A 12,086-nucleotide genomic window follows, 5' to 3' on the forward strand; every position below is an offset into this window, starting at 1 on the left:
TTCTTCCTGAAGCGAAGACCCCCAGAGATGCGCAGTCGGATCGGTGCTTTCCTTCCTGCAGGAGAGTTTGGAAGGGCGGCTGTCCCCCTCCACCTTGAAGGTGTATGTAGCCGTAAATTTCGGCACATCACGATGCAGTGGATGGTAAGTATTTGGGGAAGCACCACTTGATCATCAGGTTCCTGAGAGGCACTAGGAGGTTGAATCCCTCCAGACCGCACCTCATCCCCTCATGGGACCTTTCTGTAGTCCTTCGGGGTCTACGGGGAGCTCCCTTTGAGCCCCTGGAGTCAGTTGAGCTTAAGGCACTGTCTTTGAAGACTGCCCTCCTGACTGTGCTCACTTCCAACAAGAGGGTTGGCAAGCGTTCTCTGTCAGCGAATCGTGCCTGGAGTTCGGTCTGGGTTACTTCCACGTGATCCTGAGACCCGGACCGGGCTATGTGCCCAAGGTTCCCACGACCCCTTTTAGGGATCAGGTGGTGAACCTACAAGCGCTGCCCCAGGAGGAGGCAGACCCAGCCTTGGCATTGCTGTGTCCAGTGCATGCTTTACACATCTATTTGGATCGTACGCAGAGCTTTAGAAGCTCTGAGCAGCTCTTTGTCTGCTTTGGTGGACAGTGGAAAGGAAGCACTATCTCCAAACAGAGGATCGCCCACTGGGTCGTTGACTCCATCATGATGGCATATCATGCTCAGGACGTGCCGCCCCCCGTGGGGCTACAAGCCCACACTACTAGGAGTGTAGCGGCATCCTGGGCCCTGACCAGTGGTGCCTCTTTGGCAGACATCTGCAGAGCAGCAGGCTGGGCAACACCCAACACCTTTGCGAGGTTCTATAATCTCCGGGTTGAGCCGGTTTCATCCCGTGTGTTGTCAGGTACGAGCAGGTAAGTTCTAGGACAGCTGGCCGGGTTTTGGGTTTTAGACATGCGCTTTTGACTCGCAGTCGTTTTTTACAAGCTGTGATCCCTGGATGAATTTCCTCCTTAGCCCTGTGGCAGATGAGTTTGCATAGAAACTTGCTGCCGGCACAGTACGTGTGCTAATTAGGCCCTGTACTGAGGTAGGTGCTCCACATGTGCTGGTTCCCCGTAGATGACCCAATGTGATATCTTCTACTAAATCGTTTCCCTGTCGGTAAACTGCGTCTTCCTTGGGCAGAGGCCCCTCTGCCCCTGTCACCATGTTTGTAGAAACTCCTCCCCACTCGGGTAGGACCTACCATGGGACTTCTCCACATGACATACTTCCGACAAGGCTCGGTAAGACCATGTGACATATTTCCACTCAAAATACCCCCACTCCTTTTCTCTGGGCGGGGTGTGGTCTCCGTGGTGTCTTCCCCTTGGTTAGTGACACACCACTGACGTAGATATTTATGGCCCCCAGTCGGTTAACAAATTCCATTCTTTTTGGGGAGAAAAAAGAGGAAAAGAGGCCACGGCTGGGCTAGCCTGTCCCTATTTTTTGGGCAGTCGACTTGTTCCCGAAGGACCATTCGACGCTCATAAGACTGTTGGGGGAGGTTATGTGACGCCTGGTGCACTGGCTACGAGGCACACAGTGGTCTGCCCGTCTCGCACCGCTGGTCCACGTAACACAGTTCAGCTAGTTGTGGCGTTTTGTAAAGGGACCCCTAGTGTCACTACATCGACACAACGTCGAGTGAGTGACAGATAGGGAACGTCCTGGTTACTTTCGTAACCTCCGTTCCCTGATGGAGGGAACGAGACGTTGTGTCCCTCTTGCCAGAACACTGAACTACCTGCTGAAATGGCCAGGACCTTGTCTCGGCTCCTCAGCACAAAACCTGAATGAGTGGTTGCATACCAGCTCCTTTTATACCCGTATGTCCAGGGAGTGACATGCAAATTCCACTCGCCAATTCCTATTGGCCTTTTTTCAAAAAGTAGAGGTGTTTGGGGCTCCCAAGAGTGACCCCTAGTGTCACTACATTGACACAATGTCTCGCTCCCTCCATCAGGGAACGGAGGTTACGAAAGTAACCAGGACATTTTTATGGTTTCATTTGAGTTTCAATAGATGGATCATGGAACTATCTATTACTTAAGGTACAGTTTTGATGTTTTATTATTGGAATTTAGATATGACTTCATGGATGCAGGAAAATTTGTATTGATCTCTTAATATAGCTCTGAGATGTTCAGTTTATTTTCCACTAAGCTCTTATGAGAGATTGCTTTATTTGTGTCAAAGCAGTCACAAATTAATCCAAAATAAGTCTCCAAAATAGACAGTTCTCTGTGCAAAAATGACTATTCTAAGTCATACTTAACTGAGAATTAACATCATGGGTCCATAGTAAGCTTTTTCCTCTTAGCTGTGCTTTTTGTGTATGTTCTGTTTTTGTTAAAAATGTGTATTATGTACAGATTGTTTATTGTTTATACAGTACATATTCTATATATATATATATGTTTTTTTTTTTTTTTTGTGTATTTGTTAGTGTTGTTTTCTAAAGCAAGTGTCACTATTATTAATCATACCTAGCCACCCAGAAAATCCTTTCAACCATCTAGCAATGCCTTAGCAACCAACTAGAACTACTTAGTAACAGCACAGCAATGTGCTAACAACATTCTAACAACATCTAACAACCTAACAACTACTTAAAACAATCTAGCAACGACATAATGCCTTGGCAACCACCTAGAACACCTTGCAACATGCTGACAACCACCCAAAACACCCTAGCAATTGCATAGCAATGACCTCGAAACAACCTAGAACATCCTAGCAACTGCATAACAACATGATACAACCAACCAAACACCCTAGCAACCATATAGCAACTGCACCCAAGCAACTGCAAAGCAAAATGCTAACAATCACTGAAACCCCCTAGCAACCACATAGAACACTCTAGTAACTGCACAGCATCATGCTAACAACCAACCAGAGCACCATAGAAACTGCTAGCAATGCCCTGGAAACTATTTGGAAAACCCAAGCAACTGCATAACAACATGCTAACAACAACCCAAAACACCCTAGCAACTGCATAACAATTCCCTGGCAATCACCTAGAAAACCCAAGCAACTGCACAGCAACATACTAACAAACACCCAGAATACCATAGGAACTGCATTGTAATGCCCCGACAAGCATCCAAAAGCAACCAGATAGCAATGCCCTGGCAACCAACCAAAACATCCTAACAACCACACAACAATGCCCTTGCAACCACCCCAAACACCCTAGCAATTGCATAGCATCATATTGACAAACACCCAAAACACCCTAGCAACCACCTAGAACACCATAGCAACTGCACAGTAACATGCTAACAACTACCCACAACACCATAGCAACTACATAATAGCATGCAAAGTACCATCAAGAAAACTACAGCATAGAAAAGCATTGGTCTGTAACCCAAGAAATTGCTAATTGAGGGTAATATTATCAGAGTTATGTTTGTATACCTGCAACTGAATCCAACTTCACACACTTTATTTTACACTGTTCATGTTACTGTGTATTTACAGTGGTAATTACTGAGTAAAACTATTGAACTATATCTATTTACTGTGTAATTATTTTGTTGAGGTGCTTGTACTTGCATATTGTTAATATTATAATAGGAACGTGTAATAGGTGTAACAAAGGCACTGTAAAATAAAGTGTTAAATTTTTTTATTATTAATTTAAAATAGTAATGACTAAGGGACATCATCCACTAACTGAAAGCACATAATTGTTTCCATGCCACATTTTAGCATCAGATCGCAGGCATCTCTGAGTCATCCATCGCTTAACAAGGTCTGTTCCACCTGCCACCTCCTCATTCCTCAGCAGAATGAATGGCTTCTTACACTGCGCTCCCCATGCCGAGCCGGCTCTTTCATCTATTAGAAGCCCCCTCTCCGTGATACACTATGTGAGCGCACATGAGGCACAGCTGAAATGTGGCCCTGCAAAAGATGGATGAGTTTTCCACCTCGATGTGATGGACCTCAATATGGTCTTTGCTTCAAGCTGATATAAGCTTGCTTTGGGCTGATATGGTTTGTTTCAGAGGAGTAGAGGTCTCAGAGAACTAAAATAAGTTTGGTACAGCACTGAGTAATAGTTATTTTGGAAATTTAGTTGAATTCTGTTTGAGGAATAAGATGTGTAGTGTTGTGAAGTATGGCATCTTTCCTCTACACAACCCTGGTTGGCATTTGGAAATACATTTAGTTTGATTGATGGAGTCTTTTGTAATTGTAGTAAGTAGCATTTATAAATTTAGACACTTCATTAATTTGTTCTATCATATATACAGACCACTAAGTCCTATAGATCAGTGGTTCTCAACTAGTTTTGCTTCAGGGACCAGATTTTATATTGAACATCAAGTGGTGACCTGACAATGTGGTTGGCACATACTATTTTTATACTCATTGCAAGTGAGCAAGTATTTAACCACACATCGTCTGGGTAAATATTTTCTTTTACCTTGCAAAATTTGTTCATGGTTTTTGAGGAAGAGGGCATGTCACACAACCTGTCAGTGTTGGACTCTGTCTAATTTGTGTACCTTCTACCAAGTGACAGATGCATTTGCGGCAAAAAACAAATAAAAAACACAGAGTATGATTGGACACACTGCCTTTGATATTAACAATTTATAGAAATAATTTTTTTCTCCCCTTTAAAAGTTTGAATAGACCTATTGCATTTGAATATTTTTATAAACATTATGCACTCTATGCCTTACTTTAACCCTTTGATATGTAATAGGGATAAATTCAAGAATTCCAAGATGCCTCAATGTGAGAACTATTATTTGGTTGATGTACAGGGCTCTCATTTCAGCAGGAAGGCAGCATACATCAGCTGAGACTATGGGACATAAATTATCTAGTTTTCAACTGTCTCTAGAACTCCGACTGACTTCTTATTGAGCAAATCAGTTTCCAAAGGACATGTCTAGTTTCATTCTGATGAGTAGAGGGGACACAATTGGACTCATGCAGAGACCTGGCAATGGTACAAAATCACATCGGCACACATTAACCCCAAAGTATGCTGTATTCTTGTAGAAAATGAAGTATGGTTGCAACAGTATTCTAAACCCTGCTAAAAAGACCAACATAGCTGTTCACCAGCATATATTGTGTTGTGTGCATTGGCTGATTGGTCCCCACCACAGACAACTTATCTGTTCAGATGTCTAAACTAATAAGAATGCATTAGTTGACCAGCTTAACCAGCAGACTGATCACACTGTGAATTCGTGAAAGTAGGTCAAAAGTTATGCAGCTAAAATCTGCCAGCACCAAACCAGCACTAACTAGCACAACCAGCCTGAAATTTTATGCTGGTCTAAAATGAACTTTTCGGGAGGTAAGGGTTTATGAAACTGCTTTTACAATGAAAATGACCTACAAGGAAAGGAAGCCACAGAAGCAGTTGTCAACACTTACATGCTGCCACTGGTCTCTTATGAGTGGCCGGTAGCGCAAGAAGTACTTCAGTGGGAAGGACTCCACATCGGGCCACGTTGAGGGGCTGTTCCAGGTCACCTCCAGTCTTCGTGCATTGTTGGCAACCGGTTTGGCCACCACCTTCTCAGGAGGATCTGGTTTCACTGTTGGACCAAAGGGATGTCAATGTAAGCTCATGACCAATCAAAAGTATCTTCAGGAACAGCATCCATCCACCCATCCATCCATCCATCCATCCAATCCACTTATCCTATTTAGGGTAAAGGAGGTGCTGAAGCCTATCCCAGCTACCTTGGGTCAAAGGCAGTAAAACACCCCGAACAGGTGCCCAGTCAACCATAGTGCTAACCTAGGATCTTCTTGTTGTGTGGTGACAGTGCTAACCACTGCAGAACCGTTCCCAAAAATGAAAATTCTGTTTGCTTTAATACAATTTAGAAGGGGTTAAAAGATGGATGAGCCACAGAAAAAGTACCCCTAATGTTGACTGCTAAAGGTATATCAGTTGTGACAAGGCACAGTACAACAAGGATACAGTTTAAAAAGTGGTTAACAGACAAAACTACTCTTGAAAATTGCCACAAGCAAAAGCTGTAATTGAAAAAGACATGAATGATGAATAGTGTTGAGATTTGCTCTTTATAATCCTGTGATCGTCCATCTGAGCAGAAAATCGGTTTGACATAATACACACGTCTCTTCAAGAAGCCACACTGTGAAATTTCTCCAGATGTCCATTAAGCAAATGTGTCCCTTGAAAATAAGGAAAGTGTTTTTGGAGCAAAGGATTATGGAGTAAAAAAACCCAGAGTGCAACAGGGTGGCCTTTTTCTTCTTCTTGAGCTGCCGTGGCCTGGGTTCGTTCTGTTTGCTCTGCTGTTTTAGATTCCGTCACTCAAAAACACACACACAAAGAAGACAAAGAGATGGTTCTGCTCGCTTTACTATTCATAGTGGACACAAAGTGTGTTCAGGATTTATAACTCAGGCCTTGACCTGGCTTAAGCAAAACACTCTTCACGACTTTGACACTGTAGATGTTGTTTAGATGTTGGCTAATCAAATAATTTTTTTTTTTATGTCTAGGCATGCTAGGATGGAAAAGCCAGCTTAAACCAACCTATGGTTGATAGCACCTTACAAGAAATCTAGAGTTTTGGCAAACTAGCAGCAAACTTGCCACTCATTATTTTCACATAGAAATGAGCTTGTGATTCACTGCAAATGTTTGCCAGAAGTTTGCACCGGTAGTGGTTAACTTGCAGCAAACCTTTGGCAACAATAGACAATTTGCAACAAGTTTGCTGCAATGCTCTTTTTTTATGTGAAAATAATCAGTGGACGAATTTGTGGCAAGTTTGCAGCAAATTTGCCATGAACTGTTGATTTTTGTAAGGGCAGGTCTCCCGGTCTAGCCAAGCTGGCTGGGCTTGACAGTTTTGATTGTTTTAGAGGAGTTCTGGGTACTTGTCCTAGTCAGTTAAGACCAGCAAACCACCTCATACTGGTTTGGCTGTTTGTTTTTTGTTTTTTTTCCCAGCAGGGAGCAATGCATGCTAACATAGATGTAGATGAAAAAAAAAAAAAAAACAAAACATGTTAATTGTAACATATTACATTTAATTCTCATTGCATCATGTGCTGTGGTCAAATCTTAATAGTCTTCATGCTCCAGTTCCCAACTAAATCAATTTCAAATCAATTTCTTTGATGTAGTTTCATCAAATGTTGCCTACTTGCCACTGAAATGTATGCTAATCATAAGTTGCTTTTCAAATGAAATCAAATAGCTGTTACATGCTAAATGCATTTTTAAAAGGAATCCATTTTCCATGAAAATATACCCTAGAATCGAAAAGAAAATATTTTCATTGTCAATTCAGTGATCCAGATTTCATTAGCATTTTTATTACTATCAAGCACATATGTAGCCATGCATTTAAGCTCTTCATTTAGTTGCTAGCAGCCACTGTAAATCCTCCAACACCAACTAGCCAATACATATAAGAAATTTTCTCCACTATTTTCTCCATAAGGGGGTGACTGTGGTTTCTCAGAGTGACTGGAAAACATTTCCCAGTAAATTTCAATATAGCCTTACATAATTTTACATACTTGCAGTTTGGTATACTTTTCACAAGCTTTGTTTAATATTGATGTGTGTACAATTAAATTATTTAAAAACCATGCTGACATCTGGAGGTTAAACTACACAAAACATTTCCTGTGTTCAAAATGAATCCACATTTATATTTAATTCATTGCAGGCCATCGTGTCAATAGCGGTGTTTCCACTATCGGGCCAGTGTTAGCCAGGGCTATCAACAGGTCAGCTGGGTCCAATAGCCTCTGACATTGAGCTGTGAGACCAAAATCGTTCTGCATTCTCACCATTGGGCCAATAGCCTTTAACCCGCCCTTAATACGATGCTCTGGTGCCAACTTCACACACCCCGCCCATTTCACAAGCAAGAGGGAAGCTCAAGCTGAGGTATCAGACTCTGGAGATTAGCTAGCCCTCTAACTGAACATGGTGAAAACTGAAGCTGCCACTTGTTTGCTTATTTTGGTCTTTGCTTGGTGGCAAGCAAGACCTGACTCAGCGAAATTCTGCCTTTAACACTGACCATGCCTCAGTCCCCAGTTGGGATTCTTTGGCCCAAGGGTAATCGCCAGCCAAAGGTGCTTTGCCATTGGCCCCAAGGAAGCCCAGAGGAGGCGCGATGAAGCCCTGGAAGTGATAGTGGGTTATTGACACTTCCTGCTGTCAAACCAAAAACTCATTAAACAACCGTACCTATAGATGACTCCTCAAAGCTGATGGCGGTGGAAGCTCGACCCAGTGAGTTTACAGCTGTGACATTGACTCGGTACGGAAAGCTGGAGAACATTTCTGGAAACTTCACGTGACATCTGTTCTTATGAAGCTCATCTCTCTTCACCTCCAACGGCTTTTGGTTGTGTCTGAAAACAACAGAATAGAGTCAAGAAAAAAATCTAGCAACTTCTGAAGCAGTTTTGCACCATAACATTGTTACTTAAAAAAAATTACATTTCACCCAAAAATTTAAATGTCATCACACTTGGTGTCCTATGGAAAAAAAGAAAGTTATACAGGACTGAAACAGTATAAAGGTGAGTAAATGATGACATCATTTTCATTTTTGATGGGAACTAACCCTTCAACTGTAACGCAAATTTATTGTGTGGAGAATTAAACATCTTTTCCCCATGACCTTTAAACCCTCTGATATCAGCTCTGTGCATGCAAAGCAAAATGCTTGATTTGGGCCTTGATTAAGCATATTTTCATAAAGCAATCATTGACTGGCATGTAACTAAGGTATAGCTTAGATCTTTAAAAGCTTATAAAGCCTTAAACTCCACAATGTTCAAGACTTAATGAGTGATTAATTCCTCTAAAATCGATCATCATAGGGGTTAATAAAGGTCAATGTTATCTGATTAAAGGTGCTGTAAGCTATTGCAGCCATTTTTCTAAAATTTGCAAGACTTAGTCACTTAATTAATTAACCGCCCCAATCTTTAAATCACACACCCTCTCTACAAAACCCTGCCCTCCAAAAAGATGTCAGCCAACTGGATGTCAGCAAATCTAAACCTGCAAAATGACTAGGCAGAGACAATTTCTGATTTGCAAGTGTAGTGCTGTCACAGAGACAGATGCAATTTCTCAGGACACCTTTTTTAATGATATATGCCAGGTAGTAGGGACACATTATGCATGTTTTTCTAAATAAAATCCACTTTCAGCAACTTTAAAGAAAATTTTTTCAATTGTTTTTTTTTTTTTTTAATTTGGAATGCCCAATTCCCAATGCGCTCTAGGTCCTCGTGGTGGCGTTGAGACTCGCCTCAATCCGGATGGCGAAGGATGAGACGGTCTCAGAGCCTCTGCATCTGAGACCGTCAATCCACGCATCTTATCACGTGGCTTGTTGAGCGTGTTACAGTGGAGACATAGCACATGTGGAGGCTTCACACTATTCTCTGCGGCATCCATGCACAACTCACCACGCACCCCACTGAGAGTGAGAACCACATTATAGCGACCATGAGGAGGTTACCCCATGTGACTCTACCCTCCCTAGCAACCAGGCCAATTTGGTTGCTTAGGAGACCTGGCTGGAGTCACTCAGCACGTCCTGGATTCGAACTCACGACTCCAGGTGTGGTAGTCAGCGTCTTTACTCGCTGAGCTACCCAGGACCCCAATTTTTGCAATATTAATAATAAATATAGCTGCAAGCAGCAATTAACAGGATTCAAGCTTTTAGAGCCTTTTAGTACATATACACGCAATATTAATATTAATTAAACAGTCCATATGTACCTAAAACAACAATAAAGTGCCTACATTTTCAGAACCATCAGGTTAGGTAGCACATAAATGTGGCATTTTTTCATTCCTGCATTATAGGGCCAACAATAAATTGTCATGTGTCCTCAGATTGACCACCTACATAAGTGGCTAAACTTTGGTGAAAATATCAAATTCTGTTCAATAGTTACAACCATTTAAGCAAAAGTCGCCACTGCCGATAGGTACGTTTTGGCATACCATATGCAAAATTTCAAAATTCTGTTGATTAGTTTTCATATTTGGACTCACATATGGTTCCATTCGAGGAAATGGCCTAGGACTTGTTCAAAAAAGTAGTTTTTTTATTAAATAATCTTAAATATTTAACAAACGATTTGATTCACACCAATGGTTCTTGAGGCAAAGTTGTTCAGAATTAATAGATTGATCATATGGTATGAATAACGTGTGTCTGTGTGAAACACAGCCATATATACAGTCAGGGTTGGGGAGTAATGGAATAAATGTAACGGGATGAAGTATTTAAAATACAAAATATAAGTAGATGTATTCCACTACAGTTACAGTTTAAATCATTGGTAATTAGAATACAGTTACATTCAAAAATATTTTGATTACTGAAGAGATTATTTTGCATTTTATTGTCATTTGTTTCATTTAATATTTAGTCCTTTCATTTGGAAAACATTTATACATATAAATGATGCGATCTGCATTTGAACAGTGGTGAAACACTTTCTTATGATGTGTTACATTCATACGAGCAGACAGAGAAGTAGGTTTGGAGCAGAAGAAATAGAAATAAACCTTGTGTAAATTGTCAGCTTTACGCTAAGCTAAAATGCTATTTCTAGCCATTTTACATGCACATGTTGCCAGGCACGGTTGTATTTTTATCAAGAAAATTCACATTAGATCATAATTTCTTTTTTTCTAGTAAGACATTTGATATTAGGGCAAAAATTGTATTCTTGATAATACTTGTTTTATTGTTTTCCTGTAAAAATATCAAAATATCCTTAAAACAAGATCAATTTGATTAATCTTGTTTTAGAAACAACACTGCATAAGATATTTAGGTTTTTCAGAGAATGTATTTTTAACATGTATTTTGTCTTACTGTACTGGCAGAGTTTTTATAGTCAAAACAAGTGAAAAAATCTACCAGTGCTGAAGAAGTAATCCAAAGTATTTAGAATACGTTACTGACCTTAAGTAATCTAATGGAATACATTACAAAATACATCTTACAGAATGTATTCTGTAATCTGTAGTGGAATACATTTCAAAAGTAACCCTCCCAATCCTGTATACAGTACAACCATTTGCATGCTCGAAAAACGTGATAGTGCCTCCCGGTGGCCAATTAAACAAAAATTGTGCAGACCTCTTGAGCCAAGAGACAAATAGGTCTACCATGTATTATTCTGACTGGCCTTTTCGATCCCTATCTAATAGCTGCTAAAATTTGATTGGTCGATGGCGGCCATGTTTTTCAAGATATGCAACTGTCCTCATAGATCTTGATGTCACCTTGGCCAAAAACACTGTATGCAAAATTTCAAGTTGATCAGACCATCGGACCAACAGAGTTAAAGTCATTTTAAGATTTTTTATTATCATAGCACAACCAAGAGGTAGAGACACGCAATTTTTTGGGGTGACCTCAGAAGGACCCCTACATATGTATACCAGATTTGATGATAACATCTCATTCATTTCATAAGTTATAACCATTTTAGTAAAAGTGTCCACGAATCACGTACATTTTGGCTTACCGTTTGACGAGAAATCAAAACTTCAAAATCCCTTTGATAAATTTTCATATTGGGACTCTGCTGAATCTTTCTGCACTGGTTTGGTTCCGATCAGGCGAACGGTCTACGAATAGTTCATTTTGATTTTTTTTTTTCAAACAATCCAAAATAGTGGGAAAACAAAAGGGCGGAGCAAAAAGCTGTTGGTAGGAAAATTATTCATCATGATGCAAGGAATCGCAGGAAAAAAATAATAATTTTGTTTAATAATTTTCTATCACTTACGTTTCAAGATTTATGGCTCAAAATGTAAATTTCCTTTGTTTTCTTCACTATAGTGCCACCTATGGGCCCATCGGGCCGATTACATGCGTACGGCTAGCCAGCCGGAGTACTACCATTTCCCAAAGTTTCAAGTCTCTAGGCCTTAGGGTTTGGTCTGCACAATCATTTTTAGGGCAGAATAATAATAATAATAAATGTAGCAGCAATTATTGGGGTTCAAGCAGCATAGGGCCTTTAAGTG

The 12,086-nt window shown here is 40.7% G+C and overlaps 1 protein-coding gene across 1 annotated transcript in view; it reads right to left on the minus strand.

The window, feature by feature from the left end:
* LOC127434049 (ciliary neurotrophic factor receptor subunit alpha-like) overlaps positions 1-12,086 on the minus strand; it is a 290,499-nt gene that overhangs the window by 48,702 nt on the left and 229,711 nt on the right. The window contains exons 5-6 of the mRNA XM_051686497.1: positions 8,256-8,422; positions 5,438-5,601 (exon numbers count right to left, since the gene is read on the minus strand). Coding sequence (XP_051542457.1) covers positions 5,438-5,601; positions 8,256-8,422 — 331 coding nt within the window. The remainder of the gene's footprint in view (positions 1-5,437; positions 5,602-8,255; positions 8,423-12,086) is intronic.

The sequence above is a fragment of the Myxocyprinus asiaticus genome, chromosome 43, assembly GCF_019703515.2.
Source record: "Myxocyprinus asiaticus isolate MX2 ecotype Aquarium Trade chromosome 43, UBuf_Myxa_2, whole genome shotgun sequence".
NCBI classification, from domain to species: Eukaryota; Metazoa; Chordata; class Actinopteri; order Cypriniformes; family Catostomidae; genus Myxocyprinus; species Myxocyprinus asiaticus.